This window comes from Bactrocera neohumeralis, chromosome 3, assembly GCF_024586455.1.
Source record: "Bactrocera neohumeralis isolate Rockhampton chromosome 3, APGP_CSIRO_Bneo_wtdbg2-racon-allhic-juicebox.fasta_v2, whole genome shotgun sequence".
In the NCBI taxonomy this organism is placed as follows: Eukaryota; Metazoa; Arthropoda; class Insecta; order Diptera; family Tephritidae; genus Bactrocera; species Bactrocera neohumeralis.
Window position 1 is genome coordinate 67,872,275 of NC_065920.1, and position 23,238 is coordinate 67,895,512.

General features: G+C 36.6%; 2 protein-coding genes across 4 annotated transcripts; both read right to left on the minus strand.

Annotated features, from left to right (window-relative positions):
• Window positions 1-77: 77 nt before the first annotated feature.
• On the minus strand, window positions 78-14,379 carry LOC126753088 (uncharacterized). 3 transcript variants are annotated; one of them, XM_050464222.1, is made up of 16 exons: window positions 13,673-14,379; window positions 12,929-13,615; window positions 10,537-10,837; window positions 9,948-10,250; window positions 8,915-9,080; window positions 8,629-8,821; window positions 8,107-8,558; window positions 7,596-8,038; window positions 7,441-7,535; window positions 7,165-7,383; window positions 5,783-6,099; window positions 5,232-5,719; window positions 5,037-5,167; window positions 4,668-4,982; window positions 3,505-3,600; window positions 78-2,357 (listed from the first exon to the last, which is right to left on the minus strand). In XM_050464222.1, exons 3-16 carry the CDS (start codon window positions 10,749-10,751, stop codon window positions 2,233-2,235), a joined length of 3,558 nt encoding a protein of 1,185 aa, XP_050320179.1. In that variant the 5' UTR covers window positions 10,752-10,837; window positions 12,929-13,615; window positions 13,673-14,379; the 3' UTR covers window positions 78-2,232. The 3 variants fall into 3 exon arrangements, with proteins under 3 accessions (XP_050320179.1, XP_050320180.1, XP_050320178.1); XM_050464223.1 differs by having other exon boundaries at window positions 3,523-3,600; window positions 12,929-14,379; XM_050464221.1 differs by having other exon boundaries at window positions 10,537-11,182; window positions 12,929-14,379.
• On the minus strand, window positions 13,122-13,674 carry LOC126753745 (probable serine/threonine-protein kinase mkcE). The gene is made up of 3 exons (XM_050465413.1): window positions 13,671-13,674; window positions 13,392-13,506; window positions 13,122-13,347 (listed from the first exon to the last, which is right to left on the minus strand). Exons 1-3 carry the CDS (start codon window positions 13,672-13,674, stop codon window positions 13,122-13,124), a joined length of 345 nt encoding a protein of 114 aa, XP_050321370.1.
• Window positions 14,380-23,238: the final 8,859 nt, after the last annotated feature.

Consider the following 23,238-nt stretch of genomic DNA (forward strand, 5'->3'; position numbering starts at 1 on the left):
ACGTAACCCCTTAAGTTAAACAAATACAATGATTTCAGGTCATTATCGTATATAAAACTCAGTTTCAAAAGACAATATTTTTGACATTCTTGCCCATTAAATTTTATTCAAAGTGCTTTCTCAATTTCGACTGGTTTCAAAATTGCATTTTTGTTTGTATTTTATTATTTTCTCACTGTTTTAAAAACACATCATTTTCCAATTGAGTTTGAATGCATTAGTGACCTTTTACAAGTGCTCACACACTACATACAAATATGATAATTCATTTTATTTTATTGTTATTTTTTATGAATTTTTTTTATTATAAATTTTTTTGTTATTATTTTTTTATTATTATTTTTCCTTTTTCAATAATGTTTTTTTTTCAATAATTTTTTTTTAATAGTTTTTTTAAATAATTTTTTCAATATTTCATTTTTTATATTTTTTTTTATTTATTTTTTTTTTTTTTTTTTATTTTTTTTATTTTATTTATTTTTTTTTTTTTTTTTTTTTTTTTTTTTTTTTATTTATTTTTTTTTAATAAATTTTTTTTTAATTTTTTTTCAATATGTTTTTTAATTATTTTTTTTAAATAGTGTTTTTTAATTTTTTTTTTAAATAGTGTTTTTTGCAATCATTTTTTTAATATTTTTTCAAATATTTTTTTAATAATATTTTGTTAATAATATTTTCCCACTTTTTCGTTGATGTCGGCTGTAAACAAGTCTCATTTACGGCTGATGTGCCTAACATTTGTTATTGTTGTAATCGTAGAAGAAAATCTAACGTTCATAAAAATAAGTTCATTTGAGTGTTATTACAATTTCGGTGCTTTCCTACTAACTGCTTTAGTTTTTTTCTGCTAACTTTATTTGCTTTATAAAAAATGACTATAGAATACATACATATGTGTACATACCTTAAATAAATAAATGAGAATAATAATACTTTTTTTAACGGCTACATACATACTGTTGCCTTAATATATATATTTATGTATGTATGCAGGTGCCAAATATTGCTTAAAAATATGGGAGCAAATATTTTTTAAAAATATATATCTTCAATAAATACATGTGTGTCTGTGTGTGTAGGTATGCTTAACAGTCTAAAGAAAACATTAGATGAAAGCCTGCATTCACAAATGCCAAAAGTATACATATTCTAAATAGTATAACCCAACATAGGTATTGCTAATTGTAGTTATAGTAGCTACGTTATAAATATATAATAAGTGTGTATGTAAGTAAGTGGAAGAGTTTTAGTAAATAAGTACATTAAACTACAAACTAAAAAATGTAATAATTTTTTGTTGACTAGGCGCGCCTGCCTCTTTCGGTTTTTGTGGCGTTTTCTCTTTATTGTTTTACTAAAGTTTAATTAGTTACAGTCAATTTATACATACACCAGTAAGTCTCGAAATTTTGGCTGTAAGTTCTACGACATAGTTGTTGGTACCAAAGTTGTTGACGAAAAGTTTTTAATTTTTTTTTTTATTTTTTTCTTTATTTTTAGCTCTTAGATGCGTGCAAGTCTGAACATTTTTATTATTTTTTTCTTCGAAAACGTTAAAAAATTGGAAGTAATTGTTGTTTTTGCTTTATTTTTATTCGTTTTTTTAGTTTTCTGTTTTTAGTTATGTGAAGCTGAACTGAGTTACGTCTTATATTTGCATAATCAATATTTAATTTTTTGTTCCTTTTTTAAATTCAGTCTTTAGTTTTGCGGCTTTGTGCATTTCTATACTCTGTGTATCGTATTTTTCAATTACTAATTTTTTAAATTTATTTTATTTATTCAATAATTTTGTTTTTTGTTTTTGTTTTCAATGAAATTTACGCGTAATTTTGTGTATTGATGCTTGTCGGTAATAATATTTTTTATGTATATTTTATGTAAAAATTTGTCTGGCATAGCATAACTAATGCTTCATTCACGCTGCTGTGTTCAATATGTACGTATGTATGTATGTATGTACCTATGTATATTATGTTTTAGCATCATATCAACGGCCTATAACTTACGCTTACTGTGAGTATATAACGATAATAAATAGTTGTTAATCGCTGGTGCAACACGGTTAGTTGTGTTTGTTTGTATTTGTGTGTATATGTGTGGGTGTGTGGTTGGCTAAGTTTTCTTATGTGGTTTTATGGTTCTTCTGGATGGATGGGTAAGGTTTTGTGTGCTAATTGTGTAAATATTTCGTATATTTAATTAATTGCATGTTTGTTATTGTTGTTTTACTTATTGATCTAATGAAAAGTGTTTTGTTTTTTTCCATAAGCTTTTGAAAAGGCCTTTTTTCTTCTGAGGCTTCTGTGACGTATTGTTAAAATTGCGCGCCTGTTCCTTTGGCGTGGGTGGGAGTGCTAAATATGAAAAACAAAATTATTTCCATTATACGAATGTAAGAACTGATCAAATTTGACTCGGATTTGGACGATTTAACCGAAACATAAAAAAAAATATTTCTAGATTGGTGCAGTTTTTTTATGTTTGTTTGAAGTTTGATCTCTATTAGTCAATCAGTGTGTTTGTTGTAGCGGCAAAAACATTACTGCAGTTTCGAGGCATGTTGGCGAGTTGACAGTCCTTAGAGGGTTGAAAACCCGGCCTCGTTCCGGTTACTTACATAGATCCGGACTGTGGGAACGGGTCAATTAGTGTGTGATTGGCAGTTGTTTGTTAAGACGCGAACAGTTTGTCTGGCGATTTTATGTTGGAGAAAAATTTAACAAATTTGCTTGAAATTTTGTGTTTGCAATAGAATCATCGTTACAGAATCGTTGAAAATATTGCAGAAATGTGTTGGGGCAGTCTACTTTAGCACGAATACAAATATTTGAGTGGCACAAAGCATTGAGTGAAGTTCGTGCAGCATGCAAGTCGTCCATCTGTTAATGATGATAACATCGAAACAGTGCTTGAAAATCACCCTACTGGAGCAGAAATATCAAAATTTCTTATTGGCCGACTCAACATATTTTGATTAATGTTATGAAGCGTGTCAAAACTAGACTAGTAGAAAAGACCTGAATCTTTTGCAAAAAGAAATTCGAGTGTCGAGTGTAAAAAATATGCTTGGAAACATAGCTGAGACCTCTACATTCATCAAACGCCTCATTAAGTTTAAGAATCTGCCGATTGGCGCTCCAAAAACGAGTCGGAACCGGAAAAGCATAACAAAGTTGCTCTACAATCAATGTGAAGCTCAACGTTTTCTTTGATTAGCAGTCAAACACCAAACGCGAGTCATAGTTGTGTCACCATATCTGCTACATTTGGTTCCTTGTGATTTTTTCTGTTTTCGAAACTTAAAAATCCGCTTGGGGAAACGGACCTTAAGTCCATTGAAGTCATTCCCTGAAGGCATTGAAGCCCATCAAAGCCAATGCTTACAACAAATATAAGGAAAAATTTGAGCTTATTTTGATAATAAATATTTGTAGTTAAACTATTAAATATAATTTTTGTATCAATCCGGGTCAAATTTGATTAGACGGTATGGTTAATTACTTCGAAAACGTTGCTCACCAGTTTCTTGTTCGAATGGTAGATTTCCATCCAAAGTGGTATCCGAATATGGCTTGCCCTTGCGCTCTTTAGTGTTCTCTGTGAAATAGTCGAGTCATATTGTTTATTATTTTAGTAAGAAGAAAAAATTTCTATTGTCTAGTTCTAGTTTGAAGCGTCTTTATATTTTTATATACTAAGTTAGATACAGACTATATTATCTATATTAAGCATTGATAGTGAGGCCGCAGAGTCTGTTAAAATTGGTAAAAGATGACTACTCCTCTTTGACCTAGCAACTGAACTCCATCTGGTATCGCAGATACCAAGATGAGATAGAAACATCTAAGCACTTTTCCTCCATTATTCAGCTTTTTAAAGACTGAAGTTGAAACATCATGGCAGTGAGATTCCTATTTGCGATTATAATTTGATCGGATTTAACCAAACCTAATCTAGGATCAGTCTGGGAACTTTATCACGACAATGTAAAAATGCAAATTTCAAGACCCTAGGTAACAATTAGTGGGGATAGGCAAAGTGGTGGCTTCCTTACTATGTTTAGAATTATGGTCAAATGAGAGATAATGTCTAAAAAGGAACGAAAAACGTTTCTGGAGTCCAGAAGCCTTGTGTTTTTTCTGAAAAGGCGCAATAACTTTTAGGATGTGGTAATAAATCTTCTTTTTTTTCAAGAGAAAGGTTCTACGGAAGATTTATGGTCCTTTACGCAGTGGCAACGACAAATACCGCAGTCAATGGAAAGAAGAGTTGTATGAAATATGCGATGACATTGACATAGTTCATCGAATTAAAAGACAGCGGCTACGCTGGCTAGGTCATGTCGTCCGAATGAATGAAAGCACTCCAGTTTTGAGAGTATTCGACGCAGTACCCGCCGGCGGAAGCAGATGAAGACGAAGACCTCCACTCCGTTCGAAAGACCAGGTGGAGAAGGATCTGGCTACACTTGGAATCTCCAATTGTCAATTGGCGCGCTGTTGTGAACTCGGCTATAACCGCGTAAGCTATGTCTACGCCAATAAAGAAGAAGAAGAATACATCTTCACGCTATTTTGTGATCAAAAGTAATGTAGCAACGTCTCAACTATTTACCGAACTAAATATTTGGAAGGAGGGTTGGACTAACACATACTGTTACTTACTTTTCTTCGCAATCAAAAGGCTTGTTACGCGACGCAGAGCTTCTCTTGGTGATTTATTTAAAAATGAGGGCGTCAAATTTGGTGGCAAAGTCAATGGTTTTCTTGACTGACCAGTCCCAGACATGCCAGCTGCACTATCCCAAACGCGCGACGAACTGAGACGATCAATATTCTCGGTAGATGCGGGACGCATGGAACGTTGTTTGGGATACCAGCCGCGCGCCGGTGCGCCAGCCATGCGCAACATCTCGTTCGATGCAAGCGCGTGATTCATGGAACGTTGACGGCACATGCCAGCACCGAAGGTGTTGCCACCTGGGAGAACAAAAACGTTATATAACTGTTATTTCTAATAACAAGTGTGCATACCTCCCGGAATACCGCCCATGGTGTTACCCATATTAATACTATGTGAGGTGCTGGAACGAGGCGCTGTACGCGAACCACTTATGGCACTTTCGGGTTGACGTCTGAACGGTGTGCGCGGTATGTCACAGCTTCTGCAAAATGATCGAGGAAGGCATGAGCAGCGTCTATTAGTTAAATGCATTGTAGTCTACTTACCCTCTTGCAAAAATTGGTGTCTCCGGCAGACTGCATGAAGTTTGCAAACGCAATTCTTCGCGTGGTGACTGTTTCAGACTACGCTTGGTGCCATAGGAAACATAACGTTTCGTTGAATACGAGCCATCATATTGTGATCCCGTTGGCGTAGTAATACCACTACCGTAACCTAACATTTTCGGCGATCGCTTCTTATAATGCGAATCAATGGACCAAGATTTCATCGTATTCGCCGAGTGGCCACGATGTGGGGGCACAACCGGTGGCATATTTTCAAAAGCAGGCGGTGGTAATGGTGGCAATTCGTTGCTGAGATAACGCAAAGCGCTCATATTGTCACGATTTCGTCGTTCCTCGCCGCCCAACGAGGACGGCGTATGTATTTCGGCAGTTGTCGTTTTCTTAAAGCCTTTGCCAAGGCTACGGTTGCTCTCGTTCACTAGGATCGGATCTTTCGGAGATGGTGGCAGTGGCAGAGCATCATAATCCTAAAAAATGATTATACACTTTGTAATATTGTGGCAAGCCTTGAAGATCTAAGTTATACTTACGAATAGATCGGGATTTGATGACGGTGGCGAAGGCGGCAATGGACCAAACGCGCTTTGAGACAATAACATCTCTTTGGCACTCTCAGACTTATGCACACCGGGACGAAATTCGAGTGGACGTTTATGATGTGCACCACCTTCAACGATGCGTACGGCGGCAATATCTCCACGTAGCAGTGCATTTATATTGCCATCGACCTTGTCTGTATCTTTACCTGGCGCTCCACTATAGCTAAAGTCACTGTATTGTTCCTCTTCCTCTTCAAGTGTTGGTGCAAGATCGGTGCGCGGAGTCGTTGTTGTTGAGGAGCGGAGGTCTGTAAGCGAGTTTAAGAGGGTATTTCATATTTTTGGATAATCGATAAAAATATAAGTGGCTAATCCTAGTAACAAACTATTTTAATCAAGCCTTGGAAAAAATTGCATAAAGCGCATTAAGACCATATTGCTCCTCCTTGATTTCTTCAACTTCTTTCTCCTTGTGATATAATTTGACTTCAAAACTATGGTCAGAGGTCTATTAGACGGAACAAAAGAAGAAGCTTAGCGAACAGCATATTCAAGACATTGAAGAGCCAGTTTTTAGATTCAGACTCTTTTCTATACGGCATAAATCATAAGGAATTTCCTTTATGTCGCTAAATTAAAGCAAACATAAAATCTAGATTTGGTATCCTCGCAAAACGAATAAGACGGTGTAAACTGAGGTTGATCAATACCAAAAGCTCCGTCGGGATTGGCAAGGACCTCTCCGAGCTCTTCGATATCAAACGAGGTTTCAGACAAAGCGACTCCCTATCGTACGATTTCTTCAAGAGAAACTAATTCGAGCTGCAGAGGTTAATCGATAAGGTACAATCTTCTATAAGACTGTAAAGCCGATGGTATTGGTCATTGGTCTCAACATCCGCGCCGTTAGTTCTACTTACTCCAGATTGGATAAAGAAGCAAAGCAAATGGGTCTGGTAGTGAACGAGGGCAAGATGAAATATTTCCTGTCATCAAACAAACAGTCGTCGCTACTTGGCTTCCACGTCACTGCTTACAGTCATAACTTCGAAGTCATAGATAATTTCGTCTATCTTGGAACCTGCATTAACACCAACAACAATGTAAGTTCTGAAATTATTTGACGCAATGCCCGCTGGGGGAAGCAGTTGGAAAGATCAGGTGGAGAAAGATCTGGCTACACTTGGAATCTCCAATCGGTTCCAAATAGCGAAAAGGAAGAACGACTGGCGCGCTGTTGTAAGCTCGGCTAAAACCGTGTAAGCGATGTCTACGCCAATAAACAAGAAGAAGATAATTCTTTTCGAGATAACATACTGCACAAAGGCATCGTACACTAAAACAATTCCTGCCTAAAATCTTTTTGTTCTCACCCGAAAACTCTTGTCCTTTTAAACAGCCTGCTGCATCATTCTTGTAGCCATACATATTGCACGCATCAAAACTATTTTTACCCGAAATAAAGGTTGCAACTTCGTTAGGCTCATTTTCTTCAGTTTCTTCATAACTCGAAGACTTTGTGTTGATCGAATCGGTGCTACGTCTCTTGGGTTCTCTATTAAGTGATGTCTTCTTAACAGGGACAAGAAGTTCTTGAAAAAAGTAGCAGATTAAATAAGAGTTCATGGTAATGCAGGAAACAAACTAACCTTCAGACGACGAGCGGTCGCCTTTATGCACAGCCAGCATTTCTTTGGTAAAAATATTTGGTAATTGTGGCTCGAGATTTAAAGAAAGACGATCACTATAAAAGTACACAAAATCGAATTATTTATGTGAAAGTTGCGTTTGAAATACAATTTACCGCGGTGATGGCAAGGTTGGTCCTTGTGGCGCCACTAATTCTCCGCTATGCCTAACGTTCGCGCCTAATGTCTCACTCGGCCTACAGTTTTCATGACCCTCCATGGAAGAGAACTCTTCATAGTCGCTTTGGTCACGTGTATCTACGCGATCGAGCGCTTCAGCATCCTTTTGAAATATATCCATTGCTGTTGGTGGTTTATTTGTGGGCCGTCGTATGATAAAAGTACCTTTACCCAACATACTCGTATTCCCGTGTCGATACATGCAGTGATTTAAAATATCCCCAGAGGATGTTGTGTATTGATCGGACCCATCCAAGGCGTCTATAACAATCGGTTCTCGGCGATAAGCGCGTTCATTTTCTTTGGTGTAAAAGACGTCACTAGCCACAATGGGTAAGGGGTAAACACCATTCTCCGTTGTAGCAACACAATCGAGAGTCTGGAAGCGTTAAAGCATATTGTGTATAAGAAACTAATTAGTTGTGAGCGCGTTTCAAAACAGCTTACATGCTTTCGTGTCGATTTCTTTTTCGCTGAACTTTTCGACTTCTTTTTGTTACTCTTAAAATGTATTTCCCACGCAATACCGGTTTGTTTGTGTGGTGAGGAGTGCGATGTAATTGGCGATAATGATTGCTCTTCAATTGAATCGTCCGAGAAATCATCTTCACTTACTAACCTAAATTCATTTGCAATGTTATCCTTACGTATATATGGCTTTTTCAAAATATTATTTGGTATATCCAACGCTTTATTATCCATCAGACCAATACAATTCGAACTTGACGACGACGATGAAGAAGAGATCGAGGACAAAGGATTAAGTATATGGCAAACTTCTTTGTGTTTCTCAACGGAGGATAATATACGTTGTGGACGATTGGATACGCGCTTATTCTCGGAAGGTGGTGAATAGCGGCCAGGGTATATTGTAACGGGATGCTCATTTAGAATTGGCTCTATAATAGTTAAGAGTAGAAAAGAAAAATTTTGAGGTATACTAAAGCCAACACAAATCCCAATTATTACCTGGCAGTTTCGCCAATCCTCCACGTAATACCGCATTATGTACCGCACTTATGTCAATACCCAGCTTATTACGTTCACCATTACAGCTAACGCCACGCGTAGTTTTACCATCCAATGATGTGGAGCGCGCACCGCAACATGGCAGACTGGAGTAGTTGTTGCTCGTCAGTGCCGAGGCTGGACGCGCTTTTGGCTGTAATTAAAATGTGTGTATTTACTTACTGTCCTGAGAAACTCTGTCCTATATAGGTATTCTAGTATCAGAAGTACATATAGGCATATTTACCAATGTGGATTGTATAATATTCTGTTCGGCAGGTGTTTCCAGGCTTTGGCAGGTAACATCTGTAGTGTTGTTAAATTCGTGAAACTCTTTAGTTGGTGTGGTAATGGGTGGTACATTACTGCCAATACTGCTCTGAGAGACGTTCTCGAAATCTTGCTTATGCATGCTGAAAGTTGGAATAAAAAATATTTTAGAAAAAGTTTTTGTAGAACAAGGAAACTAGATCTTTCTACAAAGCATAGGTGGAAACTGGTCAAAGGTCTAATTTAGACGAAACGTTTTAAAATGAAGATAATATTTTTATTCAAAAGATTATGCCAGGCTAAGCATGCTAAAGATCGTTCCCCGTATGTGTTCTAGAGGGAAGCCTCGACTTTTGGTAGAGTTAAGCGAAGAAAACTAAACTTCTAGACCGTATAGTGGTAGATCAATGAAATACTTATGTATATACAAAAGAAATATTACTGTTAGACTGAAAAATTTAACGTTTGAAGTTTTGACTAAATATTTACTACAACAGTTTAGTCGAGTAATAAGAACCAAAACTCTACCATCGAATCGAGTAGAGAAGAATTTGAAGAAAAAGAATCCGAGTTTGTTCGTTGACTACCGAAGAAGACCATAAATAGACAATCGGATGGCATAACCTTTCAAAACCTATATTATATTATATACATATTTATTATATCAGTATTAAAAAATTAACCCTGTTTTCCCGTCCCGTGATATTGACTAGATCTTCTGTTTACTAATTTCTTTAAGCGGAAACTCTACGAACGTGGCGGAAGAGAGCTCTTCTCAGCTTGCAATGAAATAAAACGCTATTAACTTCAACGGAATCACAGTATATCCCTACACCGGAAGTAGGGCATCCATTAAGAAGGCGCAAGCGATTGTGTGCGCCAGTTAGAAAGCGAAACACATCACAGCTTTTCATAGGAAACAAGAAAGCACTACACTTTAGATAACCGTCTATACAAATTAATCACACTTCCACCGCACACACAATCCTTTTCAATGTGCTGCTACTCACTTCTTGCGACTAAGGCTCATGTAGCCATCGTCCTCAGATTGATTTTCACCATTACCACCTGCGTTCGCTGGCTTTGATGTATCTTCGAACTCAGAGATTATATCATCTAGCACCTTAATAGGTTCGGGTATTTCGTCTGGTGAAAAATTGCTATGCGCCTCTGGTCGCTGTGTTTCTGTGGCGGAGGATGAAACAAGTGTTGTTGTTTGCTCCACTGGCTCGAGCTGCTGCTGTTGCTGCGCTTGCTGCTGTGGCTGTTCGTCCACCGCGACCTCTGCCTCTGCCTGCTCTGTCTTTTCGTGACTGTTGATTAATTAAATCAGAAAGAAATTCAATTAGTTTGCGTTACGAAGATGACGACGATGATGATGAGCAGCGACACTACATAAAACTAAACGCTACGAAAAAATATGAGAGAGGGAGTCAAAATGAGAGCGTACACATGAAGCGGCGGGTGGAAAATGAATTGCTGTGGGTGATAAATGGCTTGTACAACAAAGTATATGCATGTGAAAATATTTGGTTTTATTTTTTTTACTCTGTGTAGGTAATGTGTATTTGTATGTGTGTGTGTGTGTGTTTGTCATACCACGGTGTTGCACCAAAATCCGCTTTGGAGTCAACGTCTTCGTTTTCGTGGACACCAGGTGACGTTGCCGCTTCGGAATCTGCATTATTTGTTTGTATTGATTCTTCATCGGCTTGCGACTCCGCTAGATTGCTGGAATTTGCACAATTGCTAATCGACTCATCGGAACAGTTATTCGATTCATTTGTATGCAATAAATCCGAGGAGGTGGCCATTATTTCGTATTTATTTGTTATTATTATTAATTTAAGTTATTTTTATTTTATTTTATGTTAAGCGTAGGTTAATAATTTATAAAAATCTGCATTCGGGGAGCGTGGAAGAGAGCGTGAGAGCGAAAGAGCAGGTGGAAAAATTATTTTAACTGTATTTTGTGTTTTTTTTTGTATTATTTTTATTTTTTAACTACACTCATTTTTATGCACTTAACATGTGTATATACATATGCGTGTGTATGCATGTATATGGACTGCTTGCCTGCATATGCATTTCTATTTTAATTGATAGCACTTTTCTGTGTCACTTGTTTAACTATTTGCAATTAGCTTGCGCAATGTTTGCACAAAAAATATTGTTGCTATTGTTTTTTAATACGCTGAACAGGGTTTATCAAGTTTGTAACATGCAGAAGGAAACGTTGGAGACCCTATAATTATATATGTAAATAAATGATCAGCGTGTTGAGTTGTGTCGCTATAGCTGCCCCTCTATCTGTACATACACGAACTAGCCCCTCGGTTTTTGAGATATCAGTCTGAAATTTCGTATACGTCCCTTTGCTTCCAAAAAGCTGCTTATTTGTCGGGATCGGCGCTATTGGTTCACTATAGCAGATAGCTGTCATACAAATTCGCTGATCAAAATCAATTTCTTGTATGGAAAACTTTTTTATTTGAAAAGATAACTTCACAAAATTTTGCGTTCATTTTTATCCAAAGCAACGCTACAATCTGCGAACAAATTGTTAAAATCAGACCACTATAGGATATAGCTGTTATACAAACATAGCCATCAAAAACAAGTCCTTATATGGAAGACTTGTTTATTTGACGAGATATCTTCGCGAAATTCGGCGTAAATTATTTTTCACAACAGTGCTATAATCCTGAATAAATTGTTCAGATCGAATCACTATAGCATACATCGGCCATATAAACGGACCGATTAAAATCGAGTTTTTATATGGAAAACTTTGTTATACGACAATATTTCTTTACAAAAATCAGCATAGATTACTCTCCAAGTACACACAACATATTCAGAACAAATTGCTTAGATCGGACTACTATAGTATATAGCTGTCATAAAATATGTACAATCAAAATCAAGTTCTTGTATGGAAAACTTGTTTACTTGACGAGATATTTTCACGAAATTCGGCATTTATTATTACTCAAGTCAAGACTACGAGCTCCGAAGAAATTGCTTAGATCGGACTACTATAACATATAGTTGTCATACAAACTGGCTGATCAAAATCAAGTTCTTGTATAGAAAACTTGTTTATTTGACGAGATATCTTCACGAAATTTGGCATATATTATAACACAAGGCAAGGCTACAATTACTGAATATATTGCTCACATCGGATCATTATAAGATATATAGCTGTCATACAAACTGTTCAATCAAAATCAAGTTAAAGATTTTTTATATCCGTTTGTGCTATAAAAATGCATTATATTATAATTTCGTTGTATTATAACTTCGGTTCCGAAGTTAACTTTTTTTCTTATTTAATAGCATTTAGCTAACGCAATGTTTGCAAAATAAATGTATTTTTTTATTTAATTTTTTTTTGAATTTTTTTCACAGCTGCACAATTATATATTCAAATGCATATTTTCACACTTTTTTATAGATACATATATAATTAGCATTTTTATACACACATATATGTATGTATATATATAATTAGTTAGTTGCACCGGCAATAGCTGCTAATCGTTGCATTAGCCGTGCGTCATAAACACTCAAACGCGCACTTTGCTTTGAGCAGCGGTAATTAATACTCTGAGTAGGCACACAATTGTCTATATGTAACTAGAATATGCACAAACATGCTTATAAATGCCTTTAAAGATATGTATGTACATATGTATATAAAAATAAGCATATACATATGCCTGTTTTACAACGGGGTACATAATTTTCACAAAACCTTGCTGTCTATTTGGAGTTTGCTTTTTGCACTCACTTATTTACTTATTTTTTTCATACATATGCATGCATTTAAGCTCATTTCAGTTAATCAATGTATTTGCGAAACACTTTTTTGCTTGCTGCACGTACAGCACATACACACACAAACACTTATGCATACATACATACACATGTAAGTGTATCAAAAAAATATTTTGACTTTTTCACTTTGCATAGAAGTAATATTTACCCGGAAAATCAACAACTACATTTATATGTGTGTGTGTTTATGTATGTAACAACAATTTCTGGCTTTTCCTTTTATGCCCAGCGAAACAGAAATGTTTCCACAGCACCACCAGCAAATAAAATCAGGGAAAATATATCAAAGTGCGGCGATGAATGAATTCAATTCTGCAATGCAACCGGACAGTGTGCTGTTATTATTCCTGTTGTTGTCGTTGTTGTTGTGTAGCTGCTGATACTGCTCTTAACACTGCCGCTACTGCGGCTGCTGCTGCTGCTGCTGCTATTTTGGTTGTGGATATGGCTATGGCTGTGACTGTGACTGCTGAAGTATCGGAGTCTGGCATCGATTTTTTCATATTTTTGTGAGCAGCGCCTTTACAGGATACTAAACTCGACGTCGTCGCTGTTGTTGCTGTTGTACTTGTTGTTGTTGTAATACTTAATGCCGATGTTTTGTGTTATACTTGTTGTTGTTGTTGTTATTGTTGCTGTTGTGACTGCTTTTCTTGGCTATGCCGCTGCCACCACTGCCGCTGTTGCTGCTGCTGCTGCTGCTGCTGCTGCTATTTGCTATTGCTGCTGTAGCTCATGTAAAATTGCTGCTTCGTTTGGGGGAGTTTGAACGCACGGCGCTGACTTCGTTTCGTATCCAACTGTGAAAGGTCACTTTGGTGCAAATACAACACATCTGAAACACAAACTCGCAAATAACATACGAATTTTTTTTTACCGTTATCACTCACACATATTTTGTGTTAATAGCAACAGACTTTCCGCTTAGACATAAAGATTTTCGACTTTACCGACATTTATGAGCGCGCACACAAAGCAGTCCACATAACTGCAGCATAAACCCTTACGTCGTATACATATACACATACATACATACATACATATAGCACATATGTTTGCTTGCGTGTGCATAAACAATTTTCAGGGGAAACGACGAGCACTTTTCCTTTCCTTTTGAACGGTCCGCGCCTGCATTAGTCGCTTTGTGAGCGTGTGTTGTTGTGCGCGTATGTGTGATGTGTTTGTTGTTGTTGTTGCTTTATGCGTTTTGCCATTTTCCTTTCTTTTTTGTTTAGAGGCTTTTGTTTAGTTCTGGATTTTTATTTTATTTTTTGCATATACATACATACATACATATGTATGTCCGATTTGCATACCGTCCCGTCGCGTATGTGTCTTTATTTAGCGGCTTTCTCACTTATCTGTTTTATCGATTATTTTGACTTTATGCTTGCGCGTTAAGTTTTGTGACGACGCAATCTATGCAATATACTTGCTGCTTTTGTTCATTTCCGTATTCCCCCGAAAAAGCAAAATTTTCTGCTTCTTTTTTTGCTGTTGTTGTTGTTGTTGTGGTTTGTATTCCCAACTTTGCAAATTTCGCAAGCACAGCTCGAGCGCGTACACAGCAAGTTTGAGTTACATTATTAGACTGAGTACGGTATGTGGTTGGCGCTGTCGTCGAGGCTGTCACCAGCATTGTTCATTGTTGGTTGAGTCAAATTAGGGAAAAAAAGTATCTAACAGCAATCTGTGCGCAGTCACATGCGTTTGTGTGTGTGGGTGTGTGTTGGGTCGTCTCACTATAGGGAGCATGTGAGCGCGCATACTGTTAGATACTCGCACTAATAAAGCAAATCACTTAACGCTCTAAAGTCGCGCACAGTCTGTCACTTCTACTTTTCTTTTGCACTTTTCTTGATTTCGGCCCCTTTTCTCGGGCTGCACACACGCATTCACATACTTAACATATGGGCTTACATCTGTTTTCCACCCCAGCATGGCAGACACGCTATTGTCGGTCAATTTTCTACGCACAAAATACCTCCAGCTGTGTTGTACAGACTTAATTGCCAGTGAATTACATAATAAAAATATTTACTGCACTTAGTACATATGTATGTATGTATATTTATTATATGATTTAATTTTAGAAATAGGTCAATAATTTTACTATAATATATTAGGTAGTCGAAAAAGTTTTTTCGTATTTCTATTCAACCTCAACTTATTTTTTTATAGATATTTATACATTATTCCATCAGTGTAAATCGAAATTTCGAAATTTCCAGAACGGAAGCGAGGAACCATTGTTGTATTACACGAACTTATATAACATCGTCTGCGCAAACTTCACAAATTTCATTGATGGCTTGCTTGGCATTCTTTCCTTTTTTATACAGAAATTTCAAAATATAGCGAATTTCTTCATTATTTTCACTCATTTTTGAACAGCTGTAACTTTTTTTCAACTTCCCCGAATTTATGAGCATCGTTCATATAGCCTTTTCTGTTTTCCAATTTCGTCTTGTAACGCTTTCGAGTGTGTAGTTGAGATTTCGCAGCAAACCAGATCGCAGTTCCAATCTTCTTCTTGAAGTAGCATTATCAGCTCTATTAGGATTCGGCCTGACGTAATAATGCCTTCCAATCGCCTGTGCTACGCGCCTTTTGCACCGAGTTCTGACACTATTTCTTCTACATAGTTATTCCACCGGGGACACGGTCTATTACCATCGATTTTCGTTTCGTAAACAGTCGTTGACAGCCCTTGACGGGTATAAAATCCGGATCCGTTCCGGTGAAGTAGACTCGACTGTCGTGGTAATGAATCAACATTATCTTTTCCTCTGCTTGATCCCAATTATTTTATCGCTTCCCTCTTGGTGCCAATGGTGGCTATTGGTGAGTAGTGCTCTAGTCATGGGTACAACGCAATTCAATACATTGGACCTAAATATGGATTGCGGTAGACCTTGATAAAAGTCCATGTAAAAAGAAATACAAGTAAAAACTACAAGAACACCCAGAAATGAAACTACAAGCTCACCAGATATTGAGCCGACGATAGAAGGATGGAGTCATGTGTAGAAGTTCACGCAAAGTATTTCAAAGTGAAATCGATGTCCTTTCAAGGGGAATTTATGCTATTTACATTATTTTCTTCATAACAGTCTTTGAAAGAAATACTCCAAAAACGCCATAACATATTTCGATGGTTTCTTAAAACTAAAGAGTGATTTTTTAATATAAATTGAATCCATTCTTTTGTATCGGTTTTTTTTAACGAGATATTCCGTGATTAAAGGGGATATACTCTTAAAGTACTTTAAAAAATTATTAGATCTTAAAGCTCGTAAAGCGGAAGATATCTGCTATAAATAATAAGCTTCTAAGCCAACAACTGCATAAAGTACTTCCGAAATAATTCTAATCAGCTAGATCGTGACGTCCGTATGGATGTAAACACTCCAGCTCTGAAAGTATTCGACGCAGAATCCCTCAGGGAAAGCAGAAGCTCTCCACTCCGCAGATCAGGTGGAGAAGGACCTGGCTGCACTTGCTATCTCGAATTGGTGGAGAAGGTCCATCTTCGCTAAAGAAATTTTGTAAAGCGCCATTAGATTTCTCCCTAAACTCTAGAACTCTACACTTCCTCACAGGCTTTTGAAAGTTGGGCTCTTTCAGTTCATCTTAAAGATGGTGAATAGTGAGTGTATTCGAACTATGAACTTCATTTCTAAATCTAATTTTGATTAAGATAATCTACGAACGTCTTCTTGATTCAAGATGCAAATCTGTAATGGTAAAACAGATAATGGTAAATGCAACTGTAATGGTAAAAAACAAATCAAGCTTGGTAGACTGGGCCCATTTTTTCGAAATGTCAGATCGACTAACCAATTGTAGTGAAAGATGAAAAAACGAATTAAAAAATTTCGATTATTGGTGCTATTGATTATATGTATGTATATATTAATGGTAAGGAAGCCGCGGTCTTTGCAAAGTACCATGCAAAAACAAAGAAAACCTCTGGTAATTCGAACTAGTCATGCCAAAACAACTTTAAGGTACCGCTCATGTAGTTCGTTCATGCCAGTTGGCGAAGAAAAAAATGCATGCGAGAGCTTGCGAATAAAGTTTTTGTGACTTTTGAGTACACATTTGCTATTTTTGCTGTCGCACTCAGCGCTCGCCAAAATCGTCCAGAATACGCGTGCGCAGTAATTAGCTCCAGTTGAATTTGATTGAATTGTGCACATATGACAAGCACTTGAGCGCTGGAGCAGGAATTGCTACAATGAGCATAACAGAGTGCGAGTAGATTTGGAAAATTACAATGACTGTGAAAAGTATGTGTACAAATGAGCAATTTACATGTAAATGTTTATTATTCGTAATTTCGCAAAGGCAAAAATAGAAAAAAAACTAAATTACGTAGGCACTCACAATTAATGAATTCTAATTACATTAAAGATGTTAATTTATTTGTGTACTGCTATTTTTGTAAGCTATTTTCGTTAGATACAATTGATTTAAATATTCATGTAGATGATTATTTACAAGGAAGGTATTGGATGTAGGCGATTAACGGTAGTGATTCAAGGCGGATGAAAGTTAGTTGTTTATTTGAAAGTAGTTCGTTTATTTTAAAATCGGTTGTATTTTGTGTTCTGGAAAATTTAAATTGATTGTTCATTTAAAGAGAGGAAAAGTCTCTTAAATGTAAATGTGATAAAGAAGATAACAAATCTTAATGCTAAATCTTTCAAAATATTCCAAAGCCGTAAGTAAATTCATCGCATAAACTATATTTTTTATTTTGTAATATAGGGTGACTGAATTCGAAGTTCCCTAAAGAAGTCCTTTAAAGAAAAACACAGAAACTGCAAATTAATGGGAAATGTTTATTATCATTCGAAAGAACATTCTATGGCATTTATTTTTTGAGTATTATCTCTTTCAAATGTTAGCAGCGGCTACGTCTCAGATGGTCCATCCGTTGAGTCCAATTTTCGATGACTCGTTCGAGCATTTCGACTGGTAACTGGCGAATGACACGCGTGATGTTTTGCTCCAAGGCCTGAATTGTTTGCATAGACTTTAGACTTCAACCCAACAGGAAAAGTTCTAACGGTGTGATATCACACAATCTTGGTGGCCAATCGACCGGCCAAAAACGTGAAATTATCTGCTCACCGAAGTATTCTCTCAATAAATTCATTGATTTTTGCGACGTGTGGGAAGTGACACCGTCTTCCTGAAACGAAATGTCGCCGAGATTACGAGCTTCAATTTCAGGCATCAAATAGTCGGTTATCATGGCGCGATAATGGTCGCCATTGACGGTTACGTTCTCAACGGAATCATTTTTGAAGAAATATGGATGGATGATTCTACCGGTCCACAAATCACACCAAAACGTTGTTTTTTCTGAATGAAATAGCAGCTTTTGAATCTCATCAGGTTGCTCTTCATCGCAAGGGCGTCAATTTTTCTGGTTTACGGGCTTCATCGCTAAACAAAATTTGGCTCGAAAGCGTCGATCGTCTTGGAACTTTTCAAGAGCCTATAGAGCGAAGTGATGTCTCTTGGGAAGTCGAGCGACTTCAGTTCTTACACAAGCTGTATTTTGTACGCTTTCAATTTAAGATCTCGACGTAAAATGAGCCAAGTTGTTCCATACGTCAGTCCGAGTAGCTGCGAACGGCGCCGAATCGACTCTCCACGGTTTTCGTGTACACTTCCAGCTACAGCTACTATATTTTCTTCACTGCGTGCTGGACGTAGTCTAGTCGAATATTATTCAATCATGATTACTGGGTCTCAAGACTGGTGATGGTGTTGCGAATAGTACGCTCAGTAGGCCATTTATATTGAGCATAAGTTGAGGGAACCGCGCAAAACACATTATAGACAGAATATGAGTTTTCGTAATAAAATTGAACGATTTGTAAACGACTCTTGCGTGATCTGTCAAAAAGGCTATTGAAAAAGTACGTCTACTTGAATCTCCCGTTAAAAGGCAATTGTTACCTGAGTTAATTCCATATACTGTTATCCTGTAATTCTGGGACCAAATCTCGTACGGACGTAAATCTGAAAATTAATAAAAGTTTCGTTTTAAAAATTATAAAAAAAAGTTTCCATTCAAAAGTATAATTTTCTATATGTTATAGAAGTGCCAAATTTCAGATCGATAACTGAAGAACTGAGGGTTCAGTTTGCATATATATATATGTAGACAGACGAACAGACGGGAATGACTAAAACGACTCAGTTTGTCACTCTTATCATTTATTATATTTTATACTTGATAGGGTCTCCGATATTTCCTTCTTTTTCTTAATTTACCTTGAACGAAGAGCCATCCAGAGGCGTCCAAAATTCTGAAGTTGTGAACTGTCTATAAATGTTCTTGGAAAGCTTTGAGAGTTGAATTGCATCGATGCTTAATCGGTCAATAATTTATGAGCTTTGCTTCAGAACAAGATCGCTGTGACCATGCGTGATTCAGCATTTCGGTTGATACTCACATAAAATCGGAAGAAGTATAAGCATGCTTGTTCTTGTAAGCGAGCATGGAAATTAAAATTGAACGTGATTGACTTTCCGAGCACCAACAAGAGCTTTGCCTTTGTACAAGTTATCATAGAATTTCTATTGGGGATGCTGAGTAGCTATTTTGACATCCGCCGGTTATTAAGCTGGTCATGTCTATAACGTTGAGCAGTCCCCTTGCCATTAAATATGGGTTCTGGTAGGGCTTGATACCCATCATGTAAAAGCCAAATACAATGAAAGACGGAACTTCGTGTATGAGGCTGGAGAAGATGCGCGCTTAGCAGAGGTGCCTGAAAATAAATATTAGGTCAGGCCAAAGCCCAATAGGGTTGTTAAGGCTAATTATATAAGAATTACTGTTCTTGTTGTAACAGCAGAAAATATTTCTGAAGTAATTTGAGGGAATGATGCCGAGTTGAGAGTCTTATACATCCACCAACATCTACCTTAAGCGCTTTCTACTTAAATGTACAGCATTCAAATAAATATTTTTTAAATGATATATAATGAAATATGTCATTTATCTTCATATATATATAGTTCATATATTTAACTATTCAACCATATTAATTTTTTTTTACTTTGATTTATTGCATGGAAAGAACATATGGATGTGTATGTAATTAGTGGCTTTTTCACTGACATCATTCTAAAACCTCACCTTGAATTCGAATATTTACAAAGAACTTTATTTATTTCACATGCTTACATACATACACACATCTAAGTTCATGCATATTTAATAAAAGTTCAATTCGGTATTGATCACGAGCAGTCAATCACGTTTGCCGTGAGTTTTTCGCTGTTAGTCGGTTGGGTCATCCTGTGGTTACTGTCTATTTAAATCATATGATGATGCATGGCAATTAAAGAGTACTAAACGGATACGAATAGGTTCCATTGGGTCTAGTTCGACCACAATAAAATCAGACTGTTTCTAGGCATTTATTTTAAGGAATACCTTCGAAAGTTTTGAAAGTTATTAACACCTATTCTATTAAAAGAAAGAAGTGGCATGGTGACCATTTACTTACTATCAGTGCGGTGCAAAAATTATTTAGACTCACTATCCCATGGAACAATCGTCTAGTTCATTCTCGTTCGGTCCAAATTTCGTTCGAATCGTACTTTTATTCGACACAAAAACTTATAATATTAATGTGCCGCTATTTGTTATCAATTGACTTCGTCTCCGACTATTGTGAAGAAGATCAAGCTTTCCTAGACATAGCTTGATTTAAATGCGGATAACAGCACTTGGAGTTTTTCAGAAGAGCCTTCTTGTTTTCAAAGATTAAATACCAGAACTGTATTCGATCTGATTTCAGTGAATTGCTGCTTTCATTCTGACTAGGGCGAAGTAAATATGCTTTCATTCGGTTTTAACTTCAGCTTTTTGCCGTTTGAAAAGATCTCCACAGGTCTTTGATCTGCTGCCTAGTGATCCAAAGATCTAAGGTCGCTTAAATTACAATTATTAAATTGCTTAGTGGAAAAAGTACTACTTGTATTGGTCGGAGTAAAATATTTCTAGCATCAGAGTATTTATTAACCCTATCGTGTCCGAAAACTGTTGGAACCGACAACTTTTAGAATAAACCGAAATAACAAAAAGATTCGATTCTTGGCAAAAATTTGAGATTACTTGTTTAAAGGTAAATTATGTTAACAGAACATTGTTATTGGGATTGAAACGCGAAGTGAATAGAACAGCGCTTTAAGGCTTACAGAGAACTTTTCCTACTCCTAACTTCGACTATTTATTTCGGACCTAAGCAAAGCAATCGATTTTTTTGTCTTTCGGACTTTGTTAAACATTGTCGTGCAATGACAATATGTAAAATGCTCTTTCGAGAAAAACGCATTTAAAGTTTTACGTGCTGAAGTCAACTGACCCAAAGGTTTCGACAGCACAGCGGAAATTTCTTTCCTTTGTTACCATTCTACCGATTGTATATTTTTTTAAAGTATACTTACTTTAAAGCAAACCAAAAACAAAAATGATTTTTTGAAATTTTTAGACTGGTTCAAGATGTTTTTCGTAAACTAACCTTTAGTTAGTATCGACGACAGACAGCAACTAACTACGCGCTTCCAACAACAAAACCAATAGTATAAAAATAATTTTTGTATTGCTTGTTATACCATGAAACTTTGTATTTGAGGTTTACTACAAGGTTTATAAAGCTCAGAAGGAAACTTTGGAGACCCCCTAAACTATATAACTAACATATATGTGGTAGATACTCAGCGTGTCGAGTTGCGCCGATTTATCCATGCCCATTATTCTGTCTGTCTGTCCATCGGTACGCAAACTTATACTTCAGTTTTTGAGATATCGATTTGAAATTTTGCACACGTATTTACACGTGTCTATGCCGTCCCTTTCAAAGTAATCCTCCTTGGCCCCAATACACTTGTGCTAACGTTTTTTCAATTCATAAAACAGATGCTAAAGTTAATTTCTGGGATAGCCATAGTCAATTGACTCAAAACAGTTTCTCTGGAGCAATAGTTTGTGTTTTCTGAAGAGGCAAACGATATTTGTTGAAAATTTGGCGAAAAACTCAAGAAGAATCAATGCTGTATGCAACGGTGCATTATTCTGGTGCAAAAACCAAGAGTTGTCGACCCATAATTCCGACCTCTTTCCACATATCTACATTCCTTGTTGACATTTTGACCGGCCGGAAGGAATTCGAAGTGCATCACACCTCAATAATCGATGAAAACTGTCAACCTAACCTTGATTTTTGCTCTGCTTTGACGTGATTTTTTCGGCTTCGGCTCACCTTTTCCACGATATTCGGCCGATTGGTCGTGTTTCTGGGTCGTACGCATGGATCCGATACTCATCGCAAGCATGCTTCATGACATCCTGGTAGTCGAAAAGCATTGTTTCACAGAGCATTGTTTTTCGAAATAATTTAGTGATTTTAGAACCAATCGTTCTTTCACTTTTTTAGGCCCAAATGATCTTTCAAAGTGGTTTTCACTGATCCTTACTGTTTTCTAACGATGCCATTAAGATCTCTGACTGCTAATCGTCAAGCAGCAAATCCCTTAAATTATTGACGTGTTGATCAGCAGTTGATGTTGTTGACCGTCCTAGACGTGGTTCGTTGTCAACGCGTTTTCCAGCCTCTTTGAAAAATTTGTACCAATCAAAAAGACAAACAAGCATCACTGAAGGCCTTTTCTAACATTCTGAACGTTTCGGCATCACAAATTTGATTTCGCACACAAAATTTAGTGAAACTTCTTTGTTGAATAATTTTACTCATAGAAAAAATCGTCGAATGCACTAAGGATTATTTTTTTGTGATATTTGGCACAGATGTCACTGACAGTCATACCAACCTAGGAAAAATATATGTATTTCGTCGAATGGTTTTCGCGCGAAATTTAAATTCAAATTGATCAATCAAAATGAAGTTATCGTACGCAAAAATTTTTATTTGAGATCGAATCACTATAGCATATACGAGTATGATATGTGCATAACTGCCAAACAAACTGGCCGGTCAAAATCAAGTTCATATTTGGTAGGCTTTTTTTACAAGATATTTGCACGAAATTTGGCATTGAATATGCTACAAACTCCTGACAAATTGTGCAGATCGGACCATCATGCTGTCATACAAGAAGACCGATCAAAATCAAGTTTTCGTTTGGAAAGCTTTTTTATACCCTGAACAGGGTATATTACATAAGTTTGTCATGAAGGTTGTAACACCCAGAAGGAAGAGTCGGAGGCCCTATAAAGTATATGTATATATAAATGATCAGTATGTTGAGCTAAGTCGATTTAGCCATGTCTGTCTGTCTGTCTGTCTGTATATATACGAACTAGTCACTCAGTTTTTAAGATATCGTTTTGAAATTTTGTAAACGTCATTTTCTCTTCAAGAAGCTGCTCATTTGTCGGAAATGCCGATATCGGACCACTATAAC